Source organism: Halichoeres trimaculatus, unplaced genomic scaffold (genome assembly GCF_033239565.1).
Source record: "Halichoeres trimaculatus isolate MK-OKI-2021-1 unplaced genomic scaffold, fHalTri1.1 fHalTri1_scaffold_17, whole genome shotgun sequence".
Classification (NCBI taxonomy): domain Eukaryota; kingdom Metazoa; phylum Chordata; class Actinopteri; order Labriformes; family Labridae; genus Halichoeres; species Halichoeres trimaculatus.
The window spans coordinates 23601584-23624309 of record NW_027437195.1 but is presented as its reverse complement, the minus strand read 5'-3'; the positions used below and the strand labels follow the sequence as shown (position 1 = coordinate 23624309).

The window sequence follows — 22726 nt, the reverse complement described above, 5'->3', positions numbered from 1 at the left end:
CTTATAAGGTTAGTGAATCCTGGTTATGTCCTACCAGAGCTCATCTACCAACTCCAACCTCACCAAGCAGAGCTAACATAACCTCACTCTTCATTTTATTGATAGACTCTCAAGTTTGAACAAACCACTGCAGAATAACTGCTGCACGTGGGTTGGAATGAACATTCGCACAAACAGCTTCACTCATGTTTTATCTATCCCTCTTCTGTTTAACTTTATTCTTCTTTTTCTCAGTCTAGCTTCAGTCTCCACCATTACTAAAAAATAAATCCAAGGAATCATTTTCCTTGATAAACTTTGCTGACTGGCAGAGTCATCAAAGAGACATTCAGTCTATGAGCCATGAATGGATCCCATCCACAGATACTGAAAAATACCAATTAGAAATAAACAATTTTAATTCCTCAATTTTAATTCCTCAATTTAAATTGTGGGTTATGAAAGGGTAAACACATAAGCGTGAGACTATTTGAAGATTGCTTTTAAAGTTAGACAGTTTATAAAGTTGTCTGTGATCAATTTGACCACATGAGATCAGCACCTGAATCTTTCGTCTCTCTCCAAGTAAACTTCTTCAGCATAGAGCCCCTGCTAAATGATGACATAAAAACAAAAAATATCAACCTCAGTAAAATATCTTGATAATTATTTTCTAAATTATTAGAGACAAAGACATACTGATTGATGAAAAAACTGAATTCTACCTCTTTTGAATCCAGCTTTCCACTTGTAAGAGAATCATCAACTGAAAATATTTAATATTCAATATTAAGCTTTGAGGAAGCCATGTTTTCCAAAAACAACAACAACAACAAAAGCTGGAATATGTAGAGTCATACAGAGGACCAGAGTCCCAAAAAAGATTTCAACCAACAGGTGGAGGCACAGCACATGATATGACACTTTTAGGTCTCTCCACAAGGGAGTGGTGTCACTGAACATCCTCATACAAACACACACACACCCATAGACAGAGCCTCTTCACTCTGTCTTCTCAGTAACAATGTCTTCATCAGCTCAGACGTTTGTTCTTCTCCTCGTATGTTATTACAGTAAGAGCCTGAATGTTATACATTTCATGACAATTATAATCATAGAAGAACACATCTGCAGTCATGTTTTCCTTATCTTTGCTGTGCATCAGTGACATTGATCTGCTCTCTCCACAGGTGAGGTGAGATCTGCTGCAGTGAAAATCGACCAGTCTCCTCCACAGATAGTGAAGGAGAACAGTGAGGTACAGATCACCTGTAAACACAGTGACAGCTCCCTTCCGCTCATGCTCTGGTATCAGCAGAGAAAAGAAAGTCGGTCTTTAACCCTCATCGGGTACGAGTATGGGAGAACTTCACCAACCTATGACGGACAGTTTGAGGAAGAATACAAGCTGACCAAAGAAAGCCCAACTAGTGGAGCTCTGATCATAAAAACAGCAAACCAGTCACACTCTGCTGTTTATTTCTGCGCTGCCAGTAACACAGTGATGTGGTTTGATGCTGCACACTCACTAAAAACCCTCTGATGTTTCTGAGATGGGAGCGTTTACACTGCAGGTGGTGCCTCTCGACACAAACTGACACACTTAGGTTACAAACTAAAGGAGCACATGAAAGAGAAACTCAACAGGATTTTGGAAATAAAGTCATAAATTCATTTAAAAAAGCTTCATAGCAGGCAAAAGCAGGACAAGGGCTCAGAGTTGTTAAGAGTTGGTTATCAGCATCTGCTGCTGCTGGTGTTAGGGTGTGGAGGGGATTTTCTTGGCTCACTTTGGGCCCCTTAGTATCAAGTGAGTATATAGTAAAGTCCACAGCCTACCTGAGTATTGTTGCTGACCATGTCCATCCCTTTATGACCACAGTGTACCCATCTTCTGATGGCTACTTCCAGCAGGATACCGCTCCATGTCATAAATCACCTCAGACTGGTTTCTTGAGTTGAGGATAAGCTCACTGGACTCCAACGGCCTCCACAGTCCCCAGATCCAGATCAGAGATTCTCACCATGTATTTCCAGATGACAAATCTGCAGAAACAGTGTGATGCTGTCATGTCAGTATGGGGCAAAATCTCTGAGGGTTTGTTTCCAGCACATTGTTTAATCTATGGAAAAATGAATTAGGGAAGCTCTGAGGGCAAAAGGAAGCTCAGCCTGGTACAGGCAAGGGGCCTGGAATAGAGGCCAGGAGTGTGAGTAAATATTTTTTGAAAAAAAAAAAATATAAATTAAAAAAAAAACATACATTTATTTTTTTTAATAATTACCATTCTGAGATATATTTTTATCAATTATAAAAGTAATTTAAAAATAATCAATTTAATTTTAATTTTTTTAATCTTAAACAATCTTATTTCTAATTTTAAAGTCAGAATTCTAACTTTTTTCCTCAGATTCTGTCTTCAATCTCAGAATAAAATTTATGTATATATATATATATATATATATATATATATATATATATATATATATATATATATATATATATATATGTATTTTATTTATTATTATTTTTCTGAGATTGAAGACAGAATCTGAGGAAAAAAGTTAGAATTCTGACTTTAAAATTAGAAAAAAATACATTTATATACATATACATATAAATTGTGAGATTTTATTCCTACCAGTGTTTAAAGTCTTACAGATTGTAACATATCATACCAACATATCATGTAATACCAGGGCCACCATATGTGTCCAATGAAAATATTTACTTTAATACCTGAAGATAAATTTAAATCATTTTACCAGATGAATTTGAGTGTCTTTTTAAAAAAATGTTAAAATCTGTAAGATTTAAATCATTGGTTGGAATACAATGCCACCATTTTTTTAATTTAAAAAAATTAATGCATTTAGGACTGTTGGAGTTTGCAAACTTAGATAATACAAAAGAAACTATACACTTGCAGCAGCTGTTGTAAACTTCATGAGAGATTAGCGGCAATGAGAAACTTCTTTTGAGTGAATGCATGATCATACAGTAAAGAACAATAATATCTATGCAGTGTCAAAATGAAGCTCAACAACACATCAAGAGAAAACTTGATAAAAAAAGATGTGGAGGAAGTTTTTAACACAGTTCTTTCCAAAGAAATGCATCATGTCTTTTAATGACTGTTTTTTTAGTTAGCGTGTCTCTTAAGATGAAGAGGTGAAGAGGATGAAGAGGTGTGACCAGCAGACTCGACCCTCCCTCTGATGAGTGACAAACACACATCAGTCTCCTCTCTTCCTTCCTCCTTCTTTTCTTAGCTGTCACAGAAATAGCAGCAGTGATCCGTGTCGTAGTGTTGGAGCCGAGCTGCACAGCTGCTCCCTCAGCCTCACCGAGATGGAGGCTGAGATACGGAGCAGCAGAGAAACAAACTCGCTGCAGGTTTTTGTCTGATGCTTTTTCACCGTGGGGACAGGGGGCCACGGTGATACATTCCCATAGAGCCGCCGTACAAAAACCTCCTCCCATTGACACACAGTGTGCAGGCTTCTGGGTGCTGCCAGGAGAGCAGAAAAAGATGAAATATAAAGCTGAACAGGACGAGACAACACTTCAGTAGTGAACACTTTCTTTATGTGCAGAAAAAGCTGCAGAAAAAAGTGTTTTTACACGACTTTTGGTCCAGAGGTGAATCATCTGGAAGCTTCTGTTTCTCCTCCTCACAAACAGAAAACTAATGTGATCATCATGAAGCTCATCCTGCATCTTTAAACCTTCCTCATTCTCTGGATTATCACTCAGTCTCAACACACAGATTCTGCAAAGTGAGCAGACTTTTTGGTGAAGGAGACTTTCAGTGTGACACTGGAGCTGAAGCTTACTTTGGAAAGGGAACCAAACTCACAGTTCTGGGTAAGTTTCAACTTTTGTGAAGGTAATAAAGTAAAACAAAGTGAAAACAGTCAAATGTTGGTGTGAGATGGAAAGAAAACCTGAAGCTGTGAAAACTCTGAAATATTGAGCTAAACGGAGGCACTGTGAGCACCACTCAGCCTGCTTTCTTTGGACCAGGAACCAAACTGACAGTTTTAGGTAAATATCTCACTTTATTACTGTATTTTGATCAGTTTCACACACAATTTAGTCCAGAGGTAAGCAGGAATCAGAGTTAACAGCTTATAGAAATGATCGTTGTAGAGAAAGAGAGAAAAGTTTGATGCTCAGTGTTTCTGCACTGTGAGCTATGACAAGCCTGCTTTCTTTGGACCAGGAACCAAACTGACTGTTTTAGGTAAATATCTCACTTTATTCCTGAATTCGGTATTTCTTTAAGTCCCTGTTTAGTTGGGAATCAGTCATAAATTTGCAGAGTTGATAGTTAAAGAGAAAGAAAGAAGAGTTTAATGCTCAGTGTTTCTGCACTGTGAACTACAATGAGCCTGCTTTCTTTGGACCAGGAACCAAACTAACAGTTTTAGGTAAATATCTCACTTTATTCCTGTATTTTGGATCAGTTTTACTCACTGTAAAGTCCTAGTGTAGGTAGAAATCAGAGTCAAAAGCTCATAGAGTTGGTAATTGAAAAGAAAGAAAGAAGAGTTTAATGCTCAGAGTTTTTGCACTGTGAACAACAACGAAGCATACTTTGGGCCGGGAACCAAACTGACTGTTTTAGGTAAATATTTCAGCTCTTTTCTATATTTTAAAGATTTAAAAAGGCTGTAGAGCCTCAGTGTGAATACAAACATGAGCAAAAAGTTCCTACAGGTAAGTTTTTTAGAGATAGTCTGAGGAGTTTGATGCTTAGTGTTTCTGCACTGTGACGGTGTCAACGAAGCATACTTTGGACCAGGAACAAAACTGACTGTTTTAGGTAAATATTTCCACTTTTCACTTTGTTTTCATAGAATTTAAAAGTCCAAGTGTCTAAATTATGGATAAAAATATGGTTGAAATATCTTAAGACAGTCATGATGAAGAAGGACAGGAGAGTTTGATGCTTGGTGTTTCTTCACTGTGACACAAACTCTGAAGCGTATTTTGGACCAGGAACCAAACTGACTGTTTTAGGTAAATATTTCAACTATTTACTTTTATCTAGTAAAATAGAAATGCTGAAGAGTCTCAGTACAAATACAAACACAAGCAAAAACTTCCTAAAGGTGAGTCTGTTAGAGAAAGTCTGAGGAGTTTGATGCCTAGTGCTTCTTCACTGTGACGGTGGTAACGAAGCATACTTTGGACCAGGAACCAAACTGACTGTATTGGGTAAATATTTTGTGTCTAATCTGTATATTTGAGATTTAAAAATGCTGTAAAGTCTTGGAAAAAATAGAAATATTGGTGAAAGCTTCCTTAAGGTGAGTCTGTTAGAGAAAGTCAGGAGAGTTTGATGCTCGGCGTTTCTGCACTGTGACAATGCCAACGAAGCATACTTTGGACCAGGAACCAAACTGACTGTTTTAGGTGAGTGAAAGTTGCCTGAAATATTTTAAAAAGTGATAAGGGCTGTTAAACCATGAAGCATTTGGCTCTCTATGAGTCTGGCTCAGAGCTTTTTGACATGAAGCTCGAGCGCTGTGTGAATTACGAAGCATACTTTGGCGCTGGGACCAAACTAACTGTTCTCGGTGAGTAAGACTTCAAACTATAAGTTTAGTGAATTAACCCAATAAGAGGAGGTGAGACAGTGTCTGAATAAGAGCTAGAAAAGTAAAAAGGGAGCAGCAGGGAGTTGTTTTGAGCTGGGATGAAGCTCACTGTGACACTGCTGGTGGTGAAGCTTACTTTGGTGGAGGAACAAAGTTAACCGTTCTAGGTAAGAGACATTTAATTATCTGTAGAGTCTGTGATGAAGTCGGGCTCAGGGTGTTAACAGCTGAGTGTCAGCTCAGAGCTTTTTGACATTCAGCTCAGACACTGTGTCAGTTCGAAGCTTACTTCGGTCAGGGGACTAAACTGACTGTTCTCGGTGAGTAAAACCTCCAAACTGCATCTTCTTTGCTTCTGTAAAACTGGTTTGGACGCTGGAAGGAGCGAATTCCACCATGAGACGGAAAATCTTACAGCAGAGCGAGCTAAAACGTGCAGAAAGTTGCAGTACGTTGGGTAGTTTTGAGCACAGATGGAGCTCACTGTGACTCTGGGACTTCAGAGGCTTACTTTGGTGGAGGAACAAAGTTAACAGTTTTAGGTAAGCATTTTTTTGTTACGTTAAAGCATTTGTGATTATTCCTGCAGAAAGAAGTTTAGGACTTTTTAAAAAAGAGCAATTCTTCCTCAAACTTGTTAGAGTTCAGGTTGAGCTCAGGCTTTTTGACACTCAGCTTCAGCACTGTGTCAGTATGAAGCTTATTTTGGCTCTGGAACTAAACTGACTGTTCTTGGTGAGTAAAAGACTGAACAAACGATGTATAATTTTTCTGTTAACTTCACCTGTAAGAGGAAAAAAAAGAGGAATAAGCAGGTTTGTTGTAGAGGAAAAGCCTTTGCATTACATTCAGCTTGTAAAAAGTTAGTGCAGCAAAAGTTTAATCTGGATTTAAAGAAAGAGAATGTTTCATAGAAGGAAGTTACTGAAAAAAACCCAGAAATGTAAAAGTATGTAAAACGTAAAGAACCAAAGTGAAGCAGAGTGATGTTTTGAGCACGGATGAAGCTCACTGTGACTCTGGTGGTTATGAAGCTTACTTCGGTGGAGGAACAAAGTTAACTGTTTTAGGTAAGAAAACTTTTAAAGTGTGTTAAATTTAGTAAAGGTGTGGTTTCTTTGAGGTGTATGGACTCTTTAAGCATGATCCTAAACTTAAACTATGTGGAAAAAACAATCAATCATCTCATAATTTCATTATATAATGTCAAAATAACGACAACAAACTCGCAGTTAGATGTAAAAAAAAATATAGAGGATGTTAAGTCCTTCTGTTCTGGAGATTTAGAGTCTTTACAGACACATAGGAACAGGTGTTGAATAATCTTTAAGAGAGACGTCAGGAAGAGTTTTTGTCACAGTAGAAAGTCTCTGTGCTCCTACGCGGAGGCTTATTTTGGAGCTGGGACTAAACTCACTGTTTTAGGTAAGAAAAAGCTGCAAAACAGAACTCACACAGAGCTAAAAATCATTTAAAGTTTGAGAAAAACGACTCAGAAAATGTTTGTAGAGTTTTAATTTTAAAGCTTTAATTTAAAAGTGAAGAATTTTTTTTTTTTTTTAAGTGAAAAGTGGACATTTGTTTGTGATAAATCCAGTGGGTAATAGGCCGTGCAGTAAAAGATAAAACATTTGGCTCTGAGCCCAGATTATTCCTCTCACACTGACTTCTTAACATCTCGATGAAACACTGTGAGTGACAGAGAAGCTTACTTTGGAGCTGGGACTAAACTCACTGTTTTAGGTAAGAAAAGCTACGAGACAGTTCACACACACACACACACACACACGCAAAGAAAAGTGTTTTTGTTGAGCTGATGAATGAAGGAGAAAGTTTCCTCTTTGTAAAAAATGTCCAGAGTGTGTTAAAGTCAGAAGCTGTAAAAACAGAGCTGTGTGTTGTGCAATCGTGCCCAAAGCTGACTTCTTAACAGCTCCCTGAAACACTGTGAGCAACCAGGCTGAGGCTTACTTTGGAGCTGGGACTAAACTCACTGTTTTAGGTAAGATAATCTCAAACACTAAAAATAATGTGGCACAGGATTTATCAGAGGCTCTGTCAGGTCAAAGTCCTGTTTTTCGTCTCATGCTCTGAAATCAGAAGTTTTAAGTTAGAAAGTGTGCGGCTCTCAGGGCTCAGAGGATTTTTCTGCAGCCTCATATCAGTGTGAACAACTATGATCCTGCTTACTTTGGCAGAGGAACCAAACTCACAGTGCTGGGTAAGAAAAGTAATTTAAAAATCATAACTTTTTCCAAGCCTCCTTAAACTTTCAGAAATGTATCTTGAGGAAAACAGCAGCTTTAAAGTCTTTATTTTCGTGTTATATGGATGTCATGCAGCTGCTCTTCTTCATGTACTTCTGATTCTGACAGAGCTGCTGTTTTCAATTGAGTATATAACGCAAAATATACATTATGTGGACTGCTTTTTCTTAAATTATTTGGCTCAGGAGAAAGAATTTTAGTCTTTTGTGAAATTAAGTTTAAAAAATATTTCCAGAAGCGCAAAGCTTGGCTGAAAGGGTGCACCACAGCAACAAAGAAAGCTAAAATTTGAGTTAAATCTGTGATATTCCTCTCAGCGTGAGACTAAATGAATCATATTTTAAAGATGTAGAAAGGTGATGATAAAGGGAATAAAATTAAGATGATGCTAATGAAGTTTGTTAGATCATATGACCAGGGTGTAAAGTCTTAAACATCAAGTCTCAAAAGGCTACAAAGAAATTTAAATAATAATCTAAGACGTTGAAAATACAGTTAATTTTTCAGGACCAAAATTCAGAAGAGGGTTTGACTTCTTAATTTGACCCAAAAAATGCATAAAATGAATCATCTGTAGGTTATCCTGAAACTCTGAGTCTTTTCTTAAATTACATACCATATGTGTTGAAGGTAAAACTTCAAGCTTAAGTTTAATTTAAGTCTCTAAATTACACATTTAAGAATGTTGTTTTCTGCTTGTTTCAATTCTTAGCTCTTATATTATTCTAGCATATTTCTTAAGAGGTGACAAACTCTGGATTTTCTTTCTTCCACTAAAAGTGAAGCAGAAACAGAAAAAGAAAAATGCCATTAACAGATTTAAGAGCAGGATTCATTTGATAAAGTGGCTGTTTAGTAATGAAGTGGTTGTGTAAGAGTCAGAAAGAGCTGCTGCTGTTTGTTGGTCTGTGTCAGTTTTACTCCTGATAGTCGACGCTGTGCTCAGGCTCGTATCCTGCTTACTTCGGAGCGGGAACCAAACTTACGGTTCTGGGTAAGATCTCTGCAAAAAAATCCAGTTTTTATGTGACTTTGACATGTTTACCGTCTGGATTCTGCTCTGAGAGGGGATCATGTTTGATTTAGGGTGAAAAAAAGGCTCAAACAGCATCTTTCAGGGTGGATTCATGTTGGTGTTTAAAGGCATAATGTTTACACTAGATTTATTAGACTTTTCCGACTGTTAATCTTCCTGTAGCTTTAACGCAGTGGTTTCTGCCTCTTGTCTTTGCAGAAGACGGACTTAAGGTCACTCCACCAAAACTCAAAGTTTTTCCTCCCTCTCCAAAAGAGTGTGGAGGCCAGAAAGAGGAGGACAAGAAGAAGAAGACGATCGTCTGTGTGGCCCGTGATTTCTACCCAGACCATGTTAAAATCTACTGGACCATCAATGGTGAGAATGCCACCTCAGGTGTTGCCAATGACAGCGCGGCCCAGCGGCAGCCTGACAAGTACTACAAGATCAGCAGCAGGCTGAGGGTCCCTGCTAAAGACTGGCACAACCCGGACAAGACTTTCACCTGCCACGTTAAGTTCTTTATCGGAAACGACAAGTGGGATGAATACACTGATTCAGTCGCTGGAGAAGCAGGTTTGTTCACAATAACTGCAGAAATTATCTAATCTGAGTCTCTCTGTCAGAAAATCATACTAACGTTCAGGTTTCCTCGTCTGATTCTTCTTTTTCCTCTGTAGCTAAAGCCAAAGGAGGACTTCCAACCAGGGGTGAGTTTCTTCATTATCACAGAGCTCACAGTAAAAATCCTCTCACTGCGTTCAGAGTAAAACCAAAGATAGCTGCTGATCTTAACTGGATGTTTTTCTCTTAAAATCTTTCTAAAACTTTCTGCAGAGAAATACCTGAGGGTCACGCAGACCGCCAAAATCTCCTACACCATCTTAATCATCAAGAGCTGTTTCTTCGGAGCCTTCGTGACTTTTCTGCTGTTTAAGCTTCAGGTTTGTTACCGACAAAATAAACTCTGAAAAAAACCTGATTCTGCCTGTAAATATGTTGATGAACTAAGAAGTGTGTTTCTCATTGTGTCTGTTTCAGGGAGGGAAGGAGAAGAAGTGAGAGTAGAGCCGAAGCCTGAGCAGAGAAGAGATTTTGTGTGAAATTTTGTAAATAAAAACTTGGAAATCATACATTAATATCTGCTACAACATCTCTGCAACAAGATTTCATAAATGTTTGTTTAATATAGATTTTAATCTTTCAGCAAATTTAAATGAAATAACTCCCAAAATTACAATCTGTCACAAGCTAAAACAGATGCATGCTAAATATTAAGCTGTCTGTATTTTATTGTTTCATATCTTCAATTTATCCGCTTTTAAGATGCTGAAATCTTATTTCTGTGTTCATGAAATTTAAACTTAAAATACAAGAGCAGCTTTTAAAAGTCTGAATGCATCTTTTGTTTGCCCTGTGTCGGGAGTGATGTAAAGTTGTATCATTTCTTTAAAATTAAAATAAAATTGCTTCAATAATTAATACGTGTTTGTGACTGAATGACTTGTAGCTCAGTTATAGAGGTCAGTTATGTGACCAAAATACTTTTAGTACAATCAGAGAAAAGACAGGTATGGTGGCCCTCAAGACACAAGCCTGATAAGAAACATCTTGTGCAAACTATTCCTGAAGTTACTTTGTGTTTTGACCTTTCAGGCTACCGTAGAAAAGGCATAATTTTTCAAATGAGACAGAATAATAGATCCACTGAACTGAACGTCAGTTTTTCCACACACACAGTCTGAGCTATCTTTAGCAGCTTTGTTATCTGCATCGATTCTCAGAAACCTGAGATGATTCCTCTGCATGATACTGAAACAGCTCAGGAAACTGAATCTGCTTTGTTTGGGCCATTTCCAAGAAGAGCACTAAGAGGTGACTCAAAAAGCTCCTGTCAAATTCAACTGACAAACATATTCCATTAAATTTGCTGTATTTCAAGGTTTGTAAGAAAGAGCTTGACCTTTTGTGACAGTTAAAAAATCTACAGAAGTGAATTCTTTAAAGCATCAGAGTCAGGAAGAGTAGGCAGCACATAAAGACAGGAAGTGAGCGTGGTTTGCTGCTGAGGGAGACGGAGCGAGGTGTGAGAGCTGTAGAGGAGAGGATGTGGTCACAGAGCAGCCTGCACACCATCGCTTTCTGTGCTCGCTAAGGCACCACAAACACCTGCAGCTCTGCACCCACACACACACACAAACACACACCACACACTGCACAGCTCTGTGCAAACAGATGCAAAATGCTGCTTTCTGTGTCAACTGAAGCTTCACTTCAAGTGTTATTAAACTGTGTGTTTACGCTGTTTACAACAGTTGTTCTCATGATCTGGTGCATCCAATTTTTTAGGTTATGCATGAGATTATCATATTAAGTCAGGTTAACAAAAATAAAACAGCTTTACAACTTTGGTCAACTTTGCAGCTTCATCAGCTTTACTCAGGTTTCACTTTTCCAGAAAGGTAGAATGGGTTGTGGCCCTGAAGGTCAGAAAAGTAACTTTCCAGAAGGAACTTTGTGAAAGCACTTTCTAAAACTATTTATTTTGACTTTCAAGGTCAAAGTACAAGGAGTTCATCCTTACGTGTGTGTTTGTGAAACATGTGAGGTAAAGATGGAGTTTAATCATACTATAAGCTTCCTTACTTAAATCAATCTAAGATTGTTTCAAACAAAAATGCAGATAGTTTTTGTGAAATAATCCAAATAAACACAGTAACCATTACATATAATGCAAAATTTACAATTCTAAATTGGAGAGCATTTTAATATAAAAACAAGAAACTTATGCCAGCAAGACGATAAACTGGCAGTAACTGTGCGCGACGAGGGGGCGTGGCCTTATTCGGGGCTGATTGTACACAATTATTGGTCCAAAAGTAAAATCTCATGAGTGTGTGAAATCAATATCACTCTTTTAGTGCATTCCTGAACCCCAATCGTAAATGTGAAACATTTTACAGCTCATCAATCCTTGTTTGGGAACATATGGCAGAATACCCGAACAAACCAATGCAAGGAGTTAGCGTCATAAACCGGATGTTGCAGCTAACGAGAGTCACGGCCGCGAACGTGAACAAAATGTCCTCGTAGCGAGCAGAGAAAATGAAATAGAGGAGAAATGTGTGGAGTTATTTACCCAGATTCCTGTCTCCCTGTCAGTGGCTGCATACCTCAACACACGCCAGGACGGTCGGCTGACGACGTTGGTCGGCGACATGGATAATTGTTTATCGTCCAAAGTCTCGTTTGGTAACGCGAGAACTCATGTTATCAGACTCGTTACCCGATTAATGTTAAAAGTGGAGAGTAAGTAAATCACATATAAAAACCGTTTAAAAACCTTAGTATACAAGTGTTTCACGGCAGAAGTCCAAGAAACAATAAAAATAAAATAAAATAAAATAAAATAGATAGAGGCCAGCAATTGAATCTACCCCCTCATGAAACCACTAGGACCAGAGGTAAGCACAGGTAAGTAAAAGAAAGAAATAGAAAAGGTAAGCATGAGAAAACAAACAAACAAACAAAAAAAGATTATAGCAGAAAATTAGAAAGAAAAAAAGAAAAATGAAAAAAGATTTAAATTAGCACTAATTATGTTAATTCAGGTAGATTAAATGAAGTAAACTTGAAAACACGATTTAAAAAAAAAAGATGATGATAAATACGGCACAATAAGACAAAACATAGAAGAGAAGAGAATGTAGAAGCAAATTTAAAAAAAATCCAGGTACATATAACAGTTTGAATTGATAACATGATAACAATAAAGTAGGAATGGGGTAACAAGGTATTAAGAATATGAAATGTGATTAAAAAATAAACTGATTCAACAAGCCTTATATCCCTGTGCAGGTTAATCTAAAGTTGTGGGTCCCTGATTGAAAATATGAATGAGATCAGAGGATTATCAGGTTAAAAAAAATGGTCTCAATTGACCTTTTATTTGTGTTGTCCTCCACAATTTTAAGTTACGATCTTAACATCAGCTAATGTGTTTGGACTCACCCACAACCCAAACAGCATCACTTTTAGCAGATTCAGGCTCTGTTTATGTGTTTATTGGCAGTTAATGGCCCCACTTCTGGACTACATCACCAGGGTTATCATGGGGTATCTTCATCAGGTTAGATACACAACATCTCAAGTAACATTTCTCCACCAAGTTACTCAAACAGAAGATGTTTTTGTCTTTATTTTTTTCTTCCAGATGTTTCCTTAAAATCATAATTGTGTCACAAAAACAGGAAACTGTGCTTATGAGACCTCAAAAGACACATGTTGTTGTCATGCTTTTAACGTCTCCTCCTGCAAACCCTGCACTGTACTAAAAAGATGCATCCAGGTTTAAGGCAGCTGTCAGACGCCTCCTAGTGGTACAGACTGGAACATCAAGTCACATTTGATTCAAAGAAATCCACGAGCTTGTTTTTTAATCAAAATATCTTTATTATCAAATAATTACATAAAAAATAAACAGCGCGGAGAAAATACACTTTGACAGGGACACGGCAGAGTATTGATATAAAAACATCAGTGGTCAAAGAGCACAGCAGAGGGAATCATTTCAGAAGTGAGTGTTTTACTGGATTTACACATTAAATCCTTGAAATCATGATTCTCTAGAAAACAGAGAACACGTTCAGTAGGTCCACAGTGTGAATAACTTATTTTGAAGACACGGCAGAGCAAAACAAACTTTAGCTTCATCACATTCAGCTGTTACAGTGGTGCTTTTCATTTGAAGGCTTTTTTCAAATGTTTCTGTGTTCAGTGGTTCAGACTCCCTAGAAAAGGCCTTCTTCATAGATTCATCTACACCTACAGTCATCAGTCCCTTTCTTTTTCCATTTCTGTATGACTAGGTCAGACTTCCGTGTCTGGAATCCTTTTGGCGATTGTTCAATGTTGAAGGTTTGATAGAACAAATGCAGTCCATAAAAACAGCTTCAAGGTCTCCATCACTGTCTCAGCACCTTTAGAGTCTTTAGAAACCTCTGCAGCTTTATCCGAGCCGGCCGAACCTTTTGTTCCTCTGTGAGTGTCGGGTGCAGCTGGCGCAGCAGAAACTGGAGTAGTACTGGTTGGAGCAGAGTCGGGCGTAGACGATCAGCTCACAGTTGGCGAGCTCAGGTTGATCCACGCACTCTGGAGGGACGTCACCACCTGAGATGATTTAAGAACAGTTATTATTTTTGCATCATCTAATCTATAAAAGCAGAATACCGTTTCGTGTTTTGGCGTTTACAGTAGCCCTGTATCATCCAGTAACATAAACATTAGATACCTGTTTCTGCATTGCATAGGTCTGTGTTGTACTGAATCTCTTTTCCAGAAAATATTTTATATTTTTTACAGCAGAATTTCATCAAAACATCTGTCTTTTGGCTTGGTACTCAACCTTTAGTATTTTGCCACATCCTAAGATTGTTTATCACTGATCAACATAGGAAAAAAAGCAGTCTGAAGTTCAGTATTATGTGGGGGAAAAAAGGATTCCTGTTCATAAACCAGGCATTTATCACTTCTTATCTCTGTTTTTGATGTGTCCATGCTGCAATTCCCTTAACTTCTCCAAATTTAACAGCGAAAAATAAACAAATTCGAATAGAATCTGGTGATACTGAGAAAATAAACAGTAAGAGTTTTATTCTCACCTCCTTGTGTGTCTTTGGTGACTTTAACTTCAGCCGTGGCGCTAACAGAGTAGATCCCTGTGTAAGCGTTACAGGTGTATGTCCCCTCATCTGAAGGCTTCACGTTGTTCAGGATCAGGCTGCCGTCAGCTGAGGTGAGGATGTTACGACCGTCAGGACGGACCGGGACGCCGTTTCTGCAATGAGATGGAAGACGGCCTATAGTCAGATATTTCCGTAATCTCTGTCTACAAAAAATCTGCAGAAAATGAAAATGATTCAATGAAATACATGTGTGTATTTAAAGTAACACTACAGAAAGAATATAACTTCCTGCTGATTAAAGCTTCTTCTTTCTTTCATTTACTGATGACAGATAGACTGATCTATGATACAAGCAGAGATAACAAATTAAATCCCTGCAAACTTGTTTTTAATTTGAGGAAAAAGTTTTTTAAGCAACTGAAAACAGTCATGCAGCACTTTTTTTGTGTCCATGATGCTATGTATCTTTTTTAAGGTTGCATCAGCCCGGGATTACCTTTGAAGATTTCACAAAATCACAGAGTCATAACGACCCTTTTACTTCAAGATCCAATATTATAAATGCGTGATAAGAACTCAGTTTTTATCATTAGCTTACTACTTTCTTTAGATGATCTAAAATAATTAGTTTAAGAAAATATAGTTAAAAATATCCATGGTCCAGTTGGTTGTATTTAAATGCTCACTTCAAAACTTAAAACCAGGAGACTCTTCATAAAATATCAAATAATTTAATATTCTTGCATGCATAGTTTAGCATTGATTCATAGTAAGTCTAACAGGATGAATGTAAGTGCTTGATGGAGTTTTGACTTCTCACCTGGACCAGCCGATGTTGACGTTGTCTCCTGACACCACACAGGGCAGCACAGCCGTGCTACCTTCAGACACCACAATATTATTAGGAGCCGTGGTGATCTTCAGGTCAGCTGGAAAAACACAACATTAAAGAAAGAAAGAAATATTATCCCAGATATCCTCTGGAGGAAATCAACCTGAAACACTATCAGAGCACACAGATAGACTGACCTCTGCTGGTGATACAGTGAAATAAAAACATCAGCAAACATCTGTAGTAACCACAGTGTAATGTGTCCATCAGGTGATAGACCAGGAGGAAACGTACTTTGCACTTTGAGCTGCAGCTGTCTCTGCTCCAGCTGCTGCTGGGTGGAGGCCGTGCAGGTGAAGACTCCGGAGTCGTCTGACCTCAGAGGGCCGATTATCAGCGTCCCGTCTGAATGTTGTATATACCTGAAAGACAGCAGGGAGAAATGGTGCTTAAAAATATTTTAGAATAAGAAATAAGAAATATCTAGGGCTAAAAATGTGTGCAGGTCAAAATAATCTGGATATGAAATACAATCCTGATGAATTCCAGATCCAGATCCTGATCCTTACATAAAAAAATAAAATCCTCACAAATTTCCCCATATCGCCCCCTGGAGAACATTTTCTTATCTTTTAAAATCTAAATCTGCTAATTAGGAAGGGTAAAGTGGTGATACTGTACCTGGAGTCGCGGATGGTTTGTCCATCTTTAGTCCACTGGATGTTGACGAACTGAAGAGCTGATGGAGGGACGATCCTGCAGCTCAGTTGTGCTGTTTGTCCTGAACGCATCTCCAGGACGGATGAGCTAGACCGCTCGATACTAAACCTGAGAGAGGATTTTTTTTTACAGTTTCTTTAAATTCATGTTTAAGAGACAACATTTAAAACAAGGACAAAGTTTTGTGTGTAACAACAAGAATAAAGAGATTGTCTTACCGAGGGACAGGACTGTCACCGGGCAGTAAGGTTGGTGTCAGCGGAGGTGATCCCTCTTTAACACACACACACACACACACACACACACACACACACACACACACACACACACACCAATTGGTGAACAAACCGCCATAACTCACTTATATAATGTCACATTAGCACGTCATGCGTAAAGAACAGCTAACTTTTCAGGGTCATTTCATTTTGACAACCTGTGACATCATCATCCGTGACATCAGAGCTCACCTCGGTAATCTAATCTAATTTCCTGTTATGGCCTAATTGGGGTTAAAGTGGGTCGTATTGAGGTTTTGACCGACTCTGGCCCCAATTAGCTCAACTGCACGCTGGAGGACAATTTCGATCCTCAAAAGAAAAAAAGTTTCTCTTGATAATTGAAAGAAAATAAGACCAAACTTTATTAATTATTGACTTTTTTATTATTTTGTTTTTAAATCTGTTCAAACAACCCAAATACTGTATTTTTTAATAATATTTTATGAGGTTTTTAATGTCTTTATTTCTATAGTTTATTAATGCTAGTTTATTCCATAAATTGTCTTAAAGTGTTTAATCTTCTTATTTTTTACCCCAATTTTGTTTTTCTTGTTTTTTTTCTATTTTTGACATTTGATTTACCTTAGTGCCCCCTCTTTAAGCCTTAAATTCAGCTCAGCTCTTGCTTGATTGAATCAAGGAAGTGTTGTTTGACTGTATTTACATTGTGGGTGTGGGTGGGAGAAGATGGGCTAGTATTCATTCTTTATTTTCTTTAATATTAGATTAATTGTTGGTTTTTTTTTCCACATAAACATTGATTTTTGTAAATGTTTAGCTCTTACTGCAATGTCCAGAAAGTGTTTGACACATTAGGTTAGAGTAGTAGTTTTGATGGTTTCAAGAAAGAAAAATCCTTTCCTCGTGCTATCACTTCCCTTTTTTGAGTTATATTAGTTAAATTTATATTTAAGTTATATTTTCAGGCTTTTCTGACATTTTATTTACAGACAGAAAGCAAACACAAGCAGGAGAGTGGCCGGGCTGCCCATCTAAAGGCCAGAGCCAAAAATCTGATCCTGCAGGCTGTCATCAGTGAGCTTTCATGAAAACATTTTTTAACTTATTCTAATTAAATAAACAAGTTAAAAAAATATATGCGCGTCAATAAAATCCAAAGAAGAAGAAGTCTTTAACAACACTGCCCAAATATTAATGTTTGACATGAGTCCTTCCTCCAACAAGGCAACCTAGTTTGGGATTTCTGGGCGGCCAATCAGATTTCAACAGACAACTAATGCTATCAATGGGCACCACCTCTGTAACTAGGACAGATCTTGACGTTATATCCAGCACCATAAACACTGCGGTAGCTTGAAGGTTGCAGGCTCTTACACAGTGAAGCTACCTCACACATTAAATCCTCTAACAGAGGTGCTATCTCACCTGTGACAGATAGGTAGATGTAGCGGTGATCCCGCTCTCGCACTCGAGTGGCCACACACAGGAACCAACCAGAGTCCGCCTTAGTGAGAGGACCAACTAACAGGGAACCGTTGGGCTGCTGGTGATGCCTGGAGGAAAGAGGTGGAGGTTACACTGATGGACAAGATAGGTGAGGCTGTTTCCGAAATCACAACATCAAAAACTGCCAGAGAATAACACTTAGATATCTCTGTTTAACTTTCAGACGAGCCCCTCTCACTAATTCGAGCAGAGAAACAAACAACACGGACGTTAGCCGCTAACCGTTCATCGCGGGTGACGCATTCACAGGACCTCGTAATTCACAAACACAGCATACGTTCCGCGCAAATAGGCAGATATATGGTTCATTTATTTAGAAAATAACGTGTAATAAATGATACTATTACATTTGACTGTTGTGGAATATGAGCAAAGTATAATATTATTTAAAATACTGTTTGCAGTGTTTGAGAAAAGTTATAACTGTAAATCCCAAGCCGTCCGTGGGCGACACGAGAGTAATTACGTCACTGTCAGCGGCTGGCGGGTGAGTGAGTAGTGTCCGAAATAAAATGAAAAGGAAAAGAAAAATACAAAAGAGAAAAAAAAAATCTTCTCGCACAAGATTTTTGTTTCCACTTTTGTATTATTCTTTTCCTTTTCATTTTATTAACTTTCCTGTCTCGTTTGTTATTGTATTTGTATTTGTGTTACGATTCTTGAAGTGTCAATGATTCAATTAAAAAAAAAAAAAGAGTAGTGTCCGAAATGTTTAAATTTAGCTGACTGAATTGGCTATATAGTCCACTAATTCACTATATAGTGGGTAGTGAGTAGGGAATTAGTGAGTGATTTCGGACACAATGACTGTGTGTGTGTGAGTGTGTGTACCTGTTATGGGACAGAGCGGTGCCGTCTCTCCTCCACTCCACGATAACGGTGGAGGATGGAGGCGGACTGACTCTGCAGGGCAGCACCACCGTTTGACCCACCAATGCTTCCACCGTGGAGGGGTCCGACTTATCGATGCTCACTCCACCCAGCGTCAAACTGAGGAGACAGGAGGGGACACAAGGAAAGAAGGAAGGAAAGGAAGGGAGGAGATGAAGAAGGAAGAATCAGGAGACAGAGAGAATTGAACGGAGGAAAAGAAGAGAAGAGTCACTTTATGCTCTACTGTTGGTCACCAAAGCAAGCATAAAGCACGCCCACGTCCTGGCTGCAGGAGGAGAGAAAAGACAGATAGGAAACCAAATGGCACACACACGCGCCCATGCAACATGAAGAGTGACGAGACAAACCTCCACCAACAAACATTTGATTCTGTGTGTTAAAAAAAATCAAAGATGATGACGACACACACAGACAGAAAACACAGTCCCCACCGGAACACCTCCACAGGTTTAGTGACCACACACATATGATGACGGATGAAGCATCACAGCAGAACCTTTATTAGTTTGATCTGATGACAACAAGGTGACAGCACAGAGACCAACACGGTGAGGTAGCAGACAAAAACAAAGGCACGAGACGACTGACATGACACGTAGACAGACAGTGAAAGTCCCAGAAGCATAAAAACATGAAAGCTGTCCAGTCAGGATCGCTGTGAGGTTGTAAACTTCTCCACACATGTAGGGTCAAAGACGAAAGAGGCAAAGTTAGCAGAGCTGTTTTACAGAGCAAGGCTGAGATTATATGAGCAAGAATCAGGTGAGTCTACTCACTGCAGAGCGCGTGTTACATACAATGAAGCGTGAAATACAGAAGATCACAAACTGAGACAGATTAAAATTTATCTTAGCACCATCTAAGCTATGTTTGTGTCTTTCTCATGCATCTCAAAAGCCTAAAATTAGAGCAAACTAACCAAAAATGCAATCATACATTTTAGATTGAAAGTAAATAAAAGAGTAAAATTTTTGGTTGTAAATTTTAAATTTTGTTTGCAAGTCAGCACATTTTGAATCCAGCTCAAATACAAAAAAAAATCTGTCTTTTGGTTTTGGTTTTTGTAAATTTTCTCCAACATCTGTTCAGTTTGATGCATGACAAAGCCACAAAATGCACCCCTGAGTTTTTCTATCATCCCTGGTTTAGAGTTTAAGTCACTGCAGCGAGGTGACAAGCTCAACCAACAGAGGTCAGCAAAAACAAAACGTGTTGAGCTGCTCTCTCAGGCTGCCGTTTAACTCACAAATATTGAAAAAAGTCCAAATTAATATTTTTCTAACTTTCAAAACTTTTAAAATCTGAGTTCCTTGTGTGAAATAAATCTTAGATCAAAACTTTTTAAAGTTTTTTGTGTAAGATGAAGAGAACTTGCATGCTCTGAGTATTTGTTTTTCGAAAGCATTAATAAAAAACTTGAATAAAGAGATCCTCATCTGTTTTAGGCGACTGATGAACATGTTGTGTCTGTAGCTGCGGTTTGATCTTCAGCTCACTTTCAGGCCCCCTCACACTCAGCACAGAGGTGACAGAGGGGCTCCTTCAGCTGGAGGGGAGAAAGTCCCGGGTCTTTGGGCTCTTACCTCGCTGCAGGGCCGGTGTGCTGTGCTGCGGTGCTGGGTGGGGGTCGGCGGGGGCGTAGATACACTCGAGCTCTGTGGGCGTGCTCAGCTGCAGACGAAGCCTGTCTCCCGGTGCCCCCTTGGACTGTGAAAATCCTCCCCATGTTGCGTGACCCTGCACCTGTAGACCCTCCAGATGTAGACCCTCCAGATGTGGACCCTCCAGATGTAGATGCTCCTGGGGTGGATCCACCACCTCTTGATCCTCCTCCTGATGTGGTGCCAGCTCCAGACCTGCTGCCAGCTCCAGACCTTCCTCCTCCTCCTCCAGCTGATGGGGTTCTTCCAGCTGGGGCTCCTCCTCCTCCTCCTCCTCCTCTCCTGGGAGTCTCGACAGCAGGAGCAATCGGCACTGCACCAGGCTGGCTCGCTGCAGGCACCTGGCACGCCCTCTGGCACTCAGCCCGGGTCATGAAGTTGTTGCTGTTACCATGGCAACCTCCGAACCAGAAGTGTGCACACTTAGAGGTGAGGACGTCGTAGTGATAGCGGGATGTCCAGGCGCTGCAGGAGCCGGCAGCACGAGGCAGGGAGCAGATGGAGCGTTCAACTACAGGGGAGAAATGAAAGGAGGTGAGTTACCAACATGACAGCTGTATCACTCTGTCTTTACAAAAACATTAAGATAACCTGACTGAAAGAGATGACGTCAGGCATTAAAAGCAGCTCAAGGGCTGTTCAGTGGGCCTTGAGCTTGGGTTGCTTTGTCATCCTAGACTTTTCATCAAAGCTCTGCCAACTCTGAAGAAGGAATCTTTCATTAATTTTCTAATCAGGCTTTTTAAAAATAGAGTCTGGATCTCAGCCCATGACCTAAAAATCTGCTCTGTCTGGCACAACTAAGACCAGCACTCAGAGGAAGATCAGGGTTTAACTGTCTGTAATACCTGACCATAAATAAATTATGAATAAATAAATAAAATATTTTGATCTGTGTTTTTTAAATTTCTAGATAATCTTAAAAAACAATAAATAAAAATATAACAACAATAAAAACATAAAACAGAATGATGCCAAAACAGAATAAAGATTTTACAGTTGATACTAATGGGCATATATAAAAAAAAAGTGTAATTATTGATGTTTAAAAAACTGTTGAAAAAAGAATGAAATTAAGGTTTTTAAAGAGCAAAAGAATCACTTAAAACTGGGAAAAATAAAGAAAAAGATGGGAAATGAAAATTGAAAACAGAGAAAGACAAGAAAGGACAAGAAAGGGAACATAGGAAAAGAAGACCAAAGAAGAAGAGAGAAAAAGAGAGAAAGAAAAAACTTAAGGAGAAAAGTACAGAAAAGTAGAAAAAGAAAAAAGAAAAAAAGAGAGAAAGGAGAAAAAGAAAAGAAAAAAAAGAGAAAAAGAAAAGAACAAAGAGAAAAGAGAAGAGAAAAAGAAAGTAAAGAGAAAGAGGAGAGAAAGGAGAAAAAATGAGAATATAAAACAGAGAAAGAAAAGGAGACAAAAAGAAAAAGAAAAAGGCAGAAAAAAGAAAAAAAGAAGAGAAAAAGAAAAAGAAAAGGGAATGTGAGTGACCATGAAAAATGTTAAAATCAATCAGCCGAAAAACTTTTAGCATCCATGTCTTACTGTTGTTTGGTGGGTTGGGGCAGCTCTCTCCATTGGGTCCCCCTGCGGGTGTGGTGCGGTCGAAACAGCACCCGTAGGTGGTGAGGCGGCACTGTGCGGCGTTCTCAGTGGGAAGAGATGGAGACACCTGAGAAAACAAGAAGATGAAATGTGACAAATAAACATGATGTTTAATCAGAAAGAGGAGAAGGATTTCCTGTGACACAAAAGTCGAAATTAAAAAAAAAACAACAACAGGAGAAGTTCCCCATAAATGTGATCCAATCATTTTCTGACTGTTGTTTTTGAACTGAGGGTCACAAAACCAGAGGAAACCACATGAGGCTGTGAGATAGTAGAGATTATGTTTGCACTAAACATCACTTAGCAATTATGCTTTATGAGTGGCACCATGAGGTGGAGCAGACAGAGGAAACTTTTTCCCTTCACTCATAAACACAGTTTTTAAGAAGTGCCTCATCAATAAATGTCATGATTTATTTTGACAAACATGAAAAGACTGGAGATGTCATAAAAGGCCTCCTTACAGTGGGTGCAGGGGCTGCGTACTCAGGGCAGCCCTCCTTGTTAGGGCCCTGAGCAACCGTCAGTCCGTCCCGGCAGCAGCCGTAACTGGAAACAAGAGAAGAAGAAGAAGAAGAGACGAGAGCAGAAACAGACAATAAAGCACTTTATATCGAAGGTTTGGGACAAAAATAAACAAAATGTGCAACTTCCAGGAAACCTCTGCCTTCGAGTGGCCTCTTAGTGGTAGGTTTGGTGGTCATGCGTATAAT

At 38.8% G+C, this 22726-nt stretch overlaps 1 protein-coding gene and 1 gene segment (V, D, J or C); one reads left to right on the top strand and one right to left on the bottom strand.

The window, feature by feature from the left end:
* Positions 1-1003: 1003 nt before the first annotated feature.
* LOC141806795 (T-cell receptor beta-1 chain C region-like) lies at positions 1004-10020 on the top strand. The segment is given in 7 exon segments: positions 1004-1052; positions 1170-1483; positions 5353-5401; positions 9088-9444; positions 9549-9578; positions 9697-9812; positions 9910-10020. Coding segments are annotated over 7 exon segments (936 nt in total).
* Positions 10021-13356: 3336 nt separating this feature from the next.
* Positions 13357-22726, bottom strand: part of paplna (papilin a, proteoglycan-like sulfated glycoprotein) — a 29326-nt gene continuing 19956 nt past the window's right edge. The window contains exons 18-28 of the mRNA XM_074691723.1: positions 22478-22562; positions 21951-22077; positions 20327-20915; positions 18681-18839; positions 17769-17896; positions 16323-16377; positions 16066-16212; positions 15679-15806; positions 15373-15481; positions 14529-14704; positions 13357-14037 (exon numbers count right to left, since the gene is read on the bottom strand). Of these exons, the coding sequence (XP_074547824.1) occupies positions 13877-14037; positions 14529-14704; positions 15373-15481; positions 15679-15806; positions 16066-16212; positions 16323-16377; positions 17769-17896; positions 18681-18839; positions 20327-20915; positions 21951-22077; positions 22478-22562 (1864 nt within the window). The 3' untranslated portion in view covers positions 13357-13876. The remainder of the gene's footprint in view (positions 14038-14528; positions 14705-15372; positions 15482-15678; positions 15807-16065; positions 16213-16322; positions 16378-17768; positions 17897-18680; positions 18840-20326; positions 20916-21950; positions 22078-22477; positions 22563-22726) is intronic.